Source organism: Limulus polyphemus, unplaced genomic scaffold (assembly GCF_000517525.1).
Source record: "Limulus polyphemus unplaced genomic scaffold, Limulus_polyphemus-2.1.2 Scaffold6461, whole genome shotgun sequence".
NCBI classification, from domain to species: Eukaryota; Metazoa; Arthropoda; class Merostomata; order Xiphosura; family Limulidae; genus Limulus; species Limulus polyphemus.
In genome coordinates, this window is record NW_013672071.1 from 21933 (window position 1) to 33105 (window position 11173).

Below are 11173 nucleotides of genomic sequence, written 5' to 3' on the forward strand. Positions count from 1 at the left end.
CGGAGACGTAACAATACTTTATCTGTTATTTTCACTATTGTATCTATGGGTTTAGTCGATTTTATCATCCTCGTAACCAAGATAAAATTAGGAAATAGATATAAATTATGATTTTTTTGTTCTAGAATAACTCCAAATTATAACAAGAAATCATAAATATTTAGTCTAAATAGCTTAAATCTCATAACATTATACGTCTATATATATATATAATTTTTATTTTATTGAACTTTCACCCATGTCTAACTAACATTACATTTATTTGATAGAAAAACATACTTAATTTTTGTGAGTTTTTTTTCAAATTTGGTACACTGATAGATCTTTTCAAACAACAATTAGGAGTTTCATTTGGTATAAATATAAGCCAAATGTGCAAAGTTATTCAACAAGAACTGCTCAATTTTGACCAGAATTTTTGCATGCCTATGCAAAAAGTCACGTGAACTATTGGTGTAACATTTTTACTACAGCTTTACCTAAGAGTAAAAATGAACCATTTTCAGTTTTTTGTAATTAGGATTAAAAACGGCTGATTTAGAGCAGCAAAACTATGAGATGAAGGAAGTGCAGCTACATAAATATTGGTTAGGCTAAGCAAACTAGATTAGCAGTCTCTAGCTAAAGTTTTTTAAAGAATCATATGGGTGCATGGTTATTGATTATTCAATGCCACCTTTTCGGCACAAATTTTGTAAATTTTTGAAATTATCCTAATTAAAGATCGTTTAGCATCAGGATATTTGCTTAAGCAGTTAGTATAAATAATGATGCTTGATATAGCTGTACCAATTGCATGCGGTTATGAGAAGAAACTGTTAACCTAAATTTCATGGCATTACTATAAATGTTTTAGAGGAAAAACTACCATCATATATTTTAAAGAATCTGTTTGGTTCTGTACAATAAAGATCTGTTTAGAATAATAGGGTTGTGATCCTAAAGAGTGTCACTTTCTTACTTGCTGTGGTTTGTTGGTGTGTATTGACAAAAAGTCATGATATCTAATAAATAAACACCTTAGGTGTGAAAAAAAGATGCGGCAAAAACAGGATAGAGTGTGCGACTGAAATCAAAATTGGCAGCCAAAGTGGTAGCTACACTTATAACATTGATGAGAACTTTACAGCAAATATTCATTCATTAATTAGCTAAGCTGCATGTTTTATTTTACCCACCATCATGTCCCAAGTTGAACAAAAAATGCAGCCTGGCTAACTAACGAATGAATATTTGCTGTTAAATTCTTATCAATGCTGTAAGTGTAGCTACCAGTTAGGTCATCCAGTTTAAGTCACACCCAATTTTTTTTTTCTGCCTACACCTTTTTTATCACACCTAATGTGTTTTTGATTAGATTTGAATTATAATCTACAATGTGATACCAAAGTTCTTGGCATATATTCATAAAATAGTAGTTCCGATACAGTACCTTACCTCTACTCACAGATATAGCTATTCTTGTTCAGTGCTGCTCTCTATATGCAAACATTTTTTTGCATACCACAAGACTTGAGCTCCCATATACCCCAGGATCAACATAGTTCAACTGCATCTTGCATGTAAATCACCATGCAACTACCCTCCACCAATAGGAGTGTGACACACCCTCTTGACGTACATGATTTCCTCTAATTGATTCTACTGAACTATCACTTCTCATTTGGCAGTGCTCGTGTCAAGATGTTTTTCATTGTGCTCTTTAATCCTGTTATTTTTTTAAACTTAGTGAACTTTGAAAATTTTTTATTCAACTGTTTTTGTACTTTATTCTAAAGTTAAACATAAGGATAACTTTTTTTGCCCTCTTTTTCATTTCATTATTTTAACACTATTGTGTTTGGTCATTCTTCTTTAACAATGAATTCCGAAGTTCAAGTTACCATTTTGGAAGTAATCCCATTTACCAGCACACTTAACAAGCTGCAGGTGGGGAGAACTTGACTATGGAATTATCGGCTCTCCTTTGATGCGAGATTGATTAGTATATGAGTCAACCTTCTCGTGTTGCCCATTTTCCACCTGAACATGTCGAACCTGTTTGGAATGACAAGAAATTTGACAGCCTTTTCACTCCACCTGGTTTTGTTGTGTCTTCCTATACACTACTGTGGAATCAGCTAGGCCTAATATGGGTTTTTTTTTTGACGTGATTTCTCAGATGTGTTCTGTTTTAACCATTTCCCCTCCTCTCAGTATTTTGTGTTTCCCCAGATTTTAAGCATGATGGTGCTAGCATCCCTCGCCCTTCATGGGCTTCGTATTAGTTTGCTTTAGCCTACCATCAGACTAAATTTTCGTTTCTTCTCATTAGTTGGAATTGATTTTACCTATGTGGGAGGTGGATCCTGATCATCCTGTTCATTTAACCCACATCCATTTTTCTTGCCTTCATTTTACCCTATCAACTCTCCTACAGTACTTGTCCACTATCCATCTTCTTCCTGAGGCACTACACTGAGATCCTTAGGGTTTTTCAGGAGATACCCTCTCCCTGTTTACTTCCATGTTGGCACGTTTGTCTTCTTCGGCTCTTTCCTTACACACATAGTTTCTCTGTTGTTGGGATCTTCTGGGGAGAGACAATGTATTGTCACAAATTTGTTTATCACATACTTATCTTCGGGACTTACGAATGGACACTTTTCTCCAACTGTCTGTTTTTGGATATATTCCTGAGACATTAGAATCTTGTGTGGAAACAATGAGACAGCACTTGACCAATTCATCTTTGGTTGATTGTTTGTCTCATTCAGAGCCTAGACAATCCCCTGTTACTGTTTCCCCTCCTCCTCCTTCCCAGTCCTTATCAGTTCCTTCCCCTAGGGGTTCCTCCACTTGTGGTATTATTCAATGCAGATGGTCATGTCACTGATAGTACAAGTCCAGTGGGGGCTTGCTTAACCAATTTTGTTCCTCTATGGGAAGATTTTGCCACAGATCTTTGAGTTAATCGGGTATTATCTGAGGGACTTATCATTCACTTCCTTTCCTTTCTTTTGTTATTTCAGGTACTCGTATCTTTTCTGTTGCCTTAGGATCCTACCACCAGTCAACGTCTGTCTGAGACAGTACAGAATCTTCTTTCCCGGAAATCCATCAAACCTGTTCCTCATCCTTCTCCAGGTTCTTATTCCAGGCTGTTTGTGGTACCCAAGAAAACTGAGGAATGGTGGCCTGTGATCGATCTGTCCCACCTCAATCAATTTTTGGTTCTACCCTACTTTATCATGGAATCTTTTCTCACCCTCAGGTGGGTTTTTTCTCCAGGTCTGTGGATGACCAAGGTACATGTCTCGAATGTTTATCTGCATATTCCTATATATTGTTGGTTGAGGTGCTATCTTCGGTTTGTTCATCATGGGGTAGTGTATCAATTTTATCCTCTACCCTTTAGGCTTGCTTCGGCCCCATATGTCTTTTGTCGAGTGGTCAAAGCTCTGCCTGACATAAGCATTCTTGGGGTTGTGCTTACACCATTGCATGGATGACTGGCTTCTGTTAGCTTTTTCTGAACGGGAGTCTGCCCATTACACTCATCTGCTGCTTTTGGAGGTAGCTCGGATGGGTTGGTTGACCAAGTCTGAGAAGTCTTTCCTTATACTTACTCAATATTTTGTCCACTTGGGCATCTTTTTTCAACACTCCATTCCAGTTCTACACACCCTTACTGCTCCTCTATTGCTGCTTGCAAGGTGCTTTTGGGGATGTGGTATTTTATGGAAACCCTTATCCCCTTGGGTTTAGAGTATATGAGTTCTCTTCAGTGGACTCTGCACAATCAATGGAACCTCACATTTTTCAGTGGCTATGCCTTCAGTGGGGTACTCCTCACCTGGATGTGTTTGCCATATGACTCAGTACCAAATTACCTCTGTTTTGGTCTTCAGTTCCTCACCCATTTGCACTGGTTGTTGATACGTTCAGCCAGGATTGACCAACAGTACCTTTATGTGTATCCTCCCATCCATCTCCTTCCCAGAGTGATTTTGATCAACCACACCACTTTGTGTCAAGTCCTTCTGATTGCTCCTTACCGGCTGGCACAACCATGGTTTCTATGGCTGCTCCAGCTCCAGTCTGCCCCCCACTATTACCTCTTCCTCTTACTCCATCCCTTCTACGTCAACCTTTGTCAACAGCATTTCATCCATCCCTTCCTACCCTTTGTTTTCAATCCTGGATTTTATCGGGTCCTTGGTAAGGAGATCTGGATTGTCCTGGCAAGTTGCTTTGTTTTTAGCACGTTCCATTTGCCTTTCTCTATAGATCTTTATTGATGTAAGTGGGACATTTGCTGCCATTGGTCTTTGGGTCAGGGGTTTTTACCTGCTCAACCCATTGTTCCTCTTCTTATAGATTTCTTCACTTGGCTGTTTGACCAAGGAACTTTGATCATGGGTTATAGGGCTGCCTTATCCCACATTTTTTGGTTTCCAGTTGCGTCCCTTCCAGGTTAGTTGACCTTCTTGGTGTGCAGTCATTCTGGATTGGGATTTCAGTGGGTTTCTTCACTGTTTTACTTTTCACCTCCATTTGAACCTCTGTCCTCGTGTTTGATTTTTCATTTATCCATTATTTGTCATCGATGTTTCATGTACCCTGTATCATTCCATATATATTCTCCTTTATCTGTATTGATCTTACCTTCCCTAGACTTCAGTGAGGGTAATTCCTCCTCGCCGATCTGCCTTCCTTCTATTTCTCACCTATATTCCCAGTCTGATCCGAATAGGCTATTATGTCCCATACGTGCTCTTTGTTGTTATATTGCCCACATGGCTTCCTTCCATGGTGCCCATTCTTCCCTCTTCATTCAGTGGCAACTATCCTCTGTTCATGACCTTTCTCCTTCCACTTTTACCAGTTGAGTTCAGCTTTTAGTTCAGTTGGCTTATACTTGCTTGTCTCCTTCTTCCTGTAATTTATTCCAGGTGTCTTCTCACCAGATTATGCAGCTTACCTTTTCCATGATGTCTTACCTTTATCCTCCATTGTAGGAAATTCTTCAATTGGGCATGTGGACCACACTGCATACATTCATCTCTCCCTATCTGCATCAGCTAGCTGTTTCTTTCTTGTCTGATTATCACCTTCCACCTGTCGGCATTCTTCAGACTTCAGTGAGACTGTAACTGGTTAAGTTATCTATTGTCTGTATTACCTTCTATTTTTCAGCAGCATGCCCCTTTTTTCTACAGATCCCACTCTGTGGTGAACCAGTGCCTGTCCAGGTATATTTAAATTACTCAAATCTGCACTGTCAGGCCATGATGACTTAATAATTATAACTACAATGGCCACTAAATACACACTGTTGAGATGGGGTGTTCCACAAGATTGCTTGTATGTTTTCCTTGCAATGTATTTGCTTCATTAATATGCCTGTTCCAGACCATACTAATCCATGGACTTCATGGGTAAAGCAGAAGAGGATAGCTGCCCATCCCTGCCATTCCTTATGTTGAATAAATCAGGAGTGGTCTGCTTTTCAAAATAGGGTTTTTGTAGTCACCTGTTGCACTGTTTCTAGTGTTGATGTTTCTACGAACTCTCCACTGCATTTTCTCTCCCCTTTTTTCTTCCAGTGGAGTTTGGGAGTTGCCACTTTCCAGTTGTAAGCCACTGGAGTGGTGAACCATGGAGGCATCTTCCTGAATGTGATTGATATATAAGATGAAAATACTAATGAATCCATTCAGTTGAGAGTAGGGTTGTGGTGTTCTGATGGTTTAGATGATGAGATGTCCTCCAATCTGATGCTCTATCTCTGAATGGGTTTATCTAAGGGGGGTGTTGTAACTTTGGAGTGAGCCATCAAAATTGCAGTTCACCCCTTCAATTGTGACCTCTCATCCTACCTCCACATGGATGTCAGTTCCCAGTGACTGGGTTTTGGATTCAGAGCTGAACCAATCAACATAATTCCTCACACATGTATTACAGGTGTCTCTGTTCCCTCACTCAATTGAATGCATGTTCACTGCTGCCGTGTTGTGGATGTCGGGTTCCCAGATCAGTACAACATTTTCTCAATTTGGTATCATGTGCTCTGTTCATAGATCAGTGGGTATATCTCCCTCCGGGCTGCTGAACTTGAGGTGAAGATAGTATAATCATTTTTCCTACCCCCTGGTGGCTGGGTTTTGGATTTTAGTTGACTTGTGATGGTATGATCCTCTTTCCTAACCTCACATGGATGTCGGTTCCTGGTGACTGGGTTTTGGACTGTAGTTGACTTACTGACAATATGATTCTCATCCTACCCCCCATGGATGTCAGTTTCTGGTGGCTGGGTTATGGATGCAGTTGATTTGCCGTGTATGGACCATTGCACCCTAGCCACTCTGCACCTTTGAGCATATCCTTTTTACTTTCACCCACATTACTGACATCAATGAGATTGAGATTCCTGTATTTGGTAAATCGGATCCCTATCCAACCATTCTTCTCTCTTTTGGATGTGCTTCTCCCATTTTCCGCCCACATTGACAACACCTCTTTCCTCACTTGGCATAGAGTATACCTGGTACAGAAGTGGTGTGGTCTCCCATGTATAGTCCTCCCCCCTTTAGGGTGTCTTTTGAGAGCTTTCAAAGAATGCTTCTTTCTTTCCCTTGCACCAGTCCCTCCACCTATTCAATGTGGGATTCTAGCTATTTATGTGAGAAGAGGTAATGTATCATATTGGAAGTTATAATTTTCCTATACTGAAAATGTATTTCCAATAGGTACTTACCTCCTTTCACACTTCCCACCCTTCTTCCCCACTGAAAACCGGTGCTTCTGTTTTCTACCAAAACTTGAAGTGATAGTTCAATAGAATTGAATAGAGGGAGTCACATGCATCAAGAAGGTTTGTTGCACCCCTATTGTCACATGATGATTTACATGTAATATGCAGTTGAACCACATTGATCATAGGATACTTGGGAGCTCAAGGCTTGTGGCATGAGGAAAAAAGTTTGTATATAGAGGGGCAGCACTGAATAAGAATAGCTATTTATGTGAACTGACATAAGTACCTATCAGAAATACATTTTCAATATAGGAAAATTATAACATCAACAAAATTTTAAATGTAAATATACAAACATGATGACATGCCCTTTGACCCCTGACCATAATTAAACCTGTAGCAAGATTGTTAATATAAATTCAGGATATAAAATATGAATTAGGTTTTCCAGAAATATTTTTCTTGGAATATATATTGTAAAATATGTTTGAGAAACTTTTTAGACTGTTTTAATGTTATAAGAAAGCTGCAAGTTACTGAATGGAGGAGATATTTAAATAAAGCTTTGATTTTAGCAATTTTTTACTTATTTCTTGTTACAACAGTAAGTTTTTTGCACAAATATTCTTGCATTTGATAATTCTGACAGATGTATTTTGTTTTAAAGTTTCTTTGATGTGGTGTCTTGGAGTCACCTGACCTGGTATAGGAAGAGTGATTAGAAATTAAACGTTTAGATAAAGGTAACATGTATAGGATGGAAATATTACAATTCACATAATTCTATTTGGTATTCAAAACCATGTGTAAGATTTGAATGTAGAAAGGTATCTGTCAATAATACCTGTCCATGATTGTTGTTCTTATATGTGATTTTACTTATATTAGTCTATGGTAGATATTTTGTGCTTAGTCATTTATTGAAGTAATACATGTAAAATGACCAAAAATATGACCATGTGAAGTATCTAGGTATTTAACAAAACTTGGGAGAAACCAAATTAGCAATTTACATTTATTGTTTCTTTTCAGTTTTGCACTGTTGCTTCCAATCTTTTGTGTTAAAGTTTTTCACTTGTTTGTATGAGTCTTGGACATTTTGATACGGACAGCTTATGACATGGACTTTTTGTTACAAAAAACATTTTGTTATGGTTGCCATCGTATCATTAGGAAAGGTTTCACTGCTAGTGTTTTTTGTGATTGGTGAATTTTGTTACATGAATACATCCAACACCCTTACCCCTATAGGCTTAAACACCCTCTCATCCCCATAGCATTATGTAATTTTTTAATGGTCCCCAAATGGTTGTACAATTTACGATCTATTGTCATTTTTTTGTTATTGTCACCAATCAATTTTATATTTAGAAAACTACCAGTCACAAAATTAGTATTCGTAACAAAAACTGCCACGTAACAACAATGCATCCATCACAGGATGTCCTAGTAACAATATGGCAGTAACGAAATGTCCAGTAACTAAATGTTTGTAACAAAATGTCCGGATCGCATTTGTATTGCCTATATTTAAATAGTATCAGTTCATGAACATGATAAATGATGGGGTGGAAGGTTGCTTTATTTGTCTGTGAGATCTGTAGAAAGTGTACCTCACTGAACAAATAAGATTGTGGAAATGTAATGTTTAATGCACCTAGGAACTAGAAAAAAATTCAGCTTTTCAGTCATCTTCTCAGTGCAGTTAAAAAGTGTATTTTGTGCTTTCATTGAGTACAGGTCTGGTCTAATGCACTTTACTTTAAATATGTGAAACATACAACCACTTTTTACTATTTTTAAGTTTTATATATTCTAGTCTTAGTTCTTATTCATTCCCCTAGCTGAGTCCTTGTGATTAATGTTCTCTTCTATCAAAATAATATTCTACATTTTGTTTTCTCTGCTGATTTTCTTCTCAGGATGGGGAATATATTTGAAATAAAGAATTTATAAGTTTAGAGAGATTTTTATCAAAAACAAGATTTTCTTCCTTGTGAAATTATTTAACAAATATACATTAATTTTGTCTCTGATGTCATTGTAATAACAACTCAGTTCAAAGTGTAGTTGTGATTTTAAATGTTTTTTTTACTATTAACAAGAGAATTGTGTAAGCTTAATTAGACAAACTTGTAAATCACAGAAATGCTTTTTTAAGTATAATAAACTTTAAATAACAGTAACATAACCTAACAAATTTTAAAACTTAGGGCAAGTCAAACCTGATTGTTCTCACTGTAAAGACATTGCAAGTCGCAAGTGTCGTTTCTGTAATTGCCATATTTGTGGAGGTAAAGATGAACCAGGGAAGCAGATAATGTGCGATGAGTGTGACATGTCTTATCACATATGGTGCCTTACTCCTCCTCTTCCAGATATCCCCGATATTGAAGAATGGTAATGAAATATGTAATATATTAGTTTACCTTAGAATTTGCATTTGATTTCATGTTTAATATTTTCTTATCGTTTTATTCTACTGAATTTGGTATTTTATTTTAAAATAGTTAATAGATATACACATTTTGAAACAAGTTGAAAGTCTATATTGTGGCATCATTGTTAAAGGCAGTAATATTTCAGATATATTTTTAAGAAAATGTAAATACTTTGTGGTATAGAGCATTGGTGCAAATAGGTTTCTACTTCTGCCTATAATGATATAAGGTTTTTTGTAGAGGGAGTATCATAGAAAAATAAATTACACTATTTGAAGTTAATGCATAATGTTTATAAGCTAATTATCTAAACAGTTGGTTCTCAGTCTGGTTGTCCATGGGCTCTCTCAGGTTGTCTGTTGAAAGGTTGCATAGTGTACAGATTCCATTGTGGTTTGTGAACAATAAAGTTTGAGAAACACTAATTTAGACAGAAGATATTTAACAAGTGCTTTATATGTTTTGTTTGCTATACATAAATATGTATTGTCATATTAAAATGAGACTTAACAACACACATTTCTGACAGGAAAAATACTGATATTTTCATAGGTATTGTCCAGAATGTAAAAATGATGAAACGGAGGTTGTGCGAGCAGGAGAAAAACTGAAAAAAAGTAAAAAGAAAGCTAAAATGGCCTCTGCTAGTTCAGCCTCTAACCGTGACTGGGGTAAAGGTATGGCTTGTGTTGGCAGAACCAAAGAATGTACTCTTGTGCCCCCCAATCACTTTGGTTCAATTCCTGGAATAGAAGTTGGGATGATGTGGAAGTTTCGAGTACAGGTGTGTTACACATTCGTGTCAATGTATTGCAGCTTTTGAAGTATTTTTTTATTCATTGAAGTCAATGCACTTCAGATGTGTTACATATTCTTGTCATTGGCTCTTCAGGTTTCATTTTATTGTCACTTGTAGTATACCAGGTGTGTTACATATAGCCATCTTAGAATTTTAGCACATGTTGTTACCTGTATTATTAAACTTACTGTGAGTTAAAATATTTACAAAAACACATAGTTCTACATTTTTTCTCTATTCGTGAAGTGGAATTATGAATTTTATTGAAAGCAAAATGATGTTTTTAGGTATAAAGCTGAACTAACCATCTCACTTGATTAGACTAATTTGTGATCAAGTTTTTGTGGTTGTAAAATCCTAACAATTTCTAGATTTTTAGAAGGAATGTTAAATTAAAAAATAAATAAAATTGGCTAATAATATTTGACTTTTTTTTTTTAATGAGTACCAGTACATTACTTTCAACTTTCAAAATTAACTAACAAAAATGTGCACACCAGTTTGCAGAATGTCTGTATGTTTGGAATTTATTTTAATTGTACTTGAGGTATAGTAGCATTTCCGCATTTTCAGGTAAAAGCCTTGACCTTTCGTGTTTGATAATATTGCCAGAGGAGCTAAAAGCCTGTTCACTGTCTACACTGGTCAGAGGTGTGGAGAGATAATGCCTTGCTATTCTGGCCATTGTGGGAAATTGAGCTTCACTTGACTTCCAAAAGTGAGGCCAGTGAAAGTAAATTCAGAAACAGTGATGTTGACACGTTTAAGAATCATTATTCCGATTAACACCTAGCCCCAACTTCTCAAACCCTAACCACTATTGTTCTCAAAACCCTCACCTTACAGTTAGACTAAGAATATGAGTCTCAGACCAACAGTATATACACTCAAAAATAATATTTATTAACATCAATTACATGTTATAAAAACCATTACACAGTTAACATACAACTTATCAAAATATTACTGATAAAACTTTACTATTTAGACTTAATACTTCTTACACTAGCTGATCAAGAGAGAGAGACTATACTTACAGTAGAGTTGGAGTTTTGGAGGCTGTAGCCACATTAGAAAACTTCAGCTTCATTTTCTTCTTGGAGAGAACTGCTGGGGAACTGGTGGAGAACTTTTGCTGTCCCGGAGAACTGATTTTTCAGTCTCTGACATGGGTTTTTAAACTCATTTCCTAGT

At 36.6% G+C, this 11173-nt stretch overlaps 1 protein-coding gene across 1 annotated transcript in view; it reads left to right on the top strand.

Moving 5' to 3' along the window:
* The window catches only part of LOC106473738 (E3 ubiquitin-protein ligase UHRF1-like), a gene marked incomplete at its 3' end in the record, with an annotated part of 49913 nt that overhangs the window by 21426 nt on the left and 17314 nt on the right, over window positions 1–11173 (top strand). The window contains exons 7-8 of the mRNA XM_013934418.2: window positions 8953–9139; window positions 9733–9964. Of these exons, the coding sequence (XP_013789872.2) occupies window positions 8953–9139; window positions 9733–9964 (419 nt within the window). The remainder of the gene's footprint in view (window positions 1–8952; window positions 9140–9732; window positions 9965–11173) is intronic.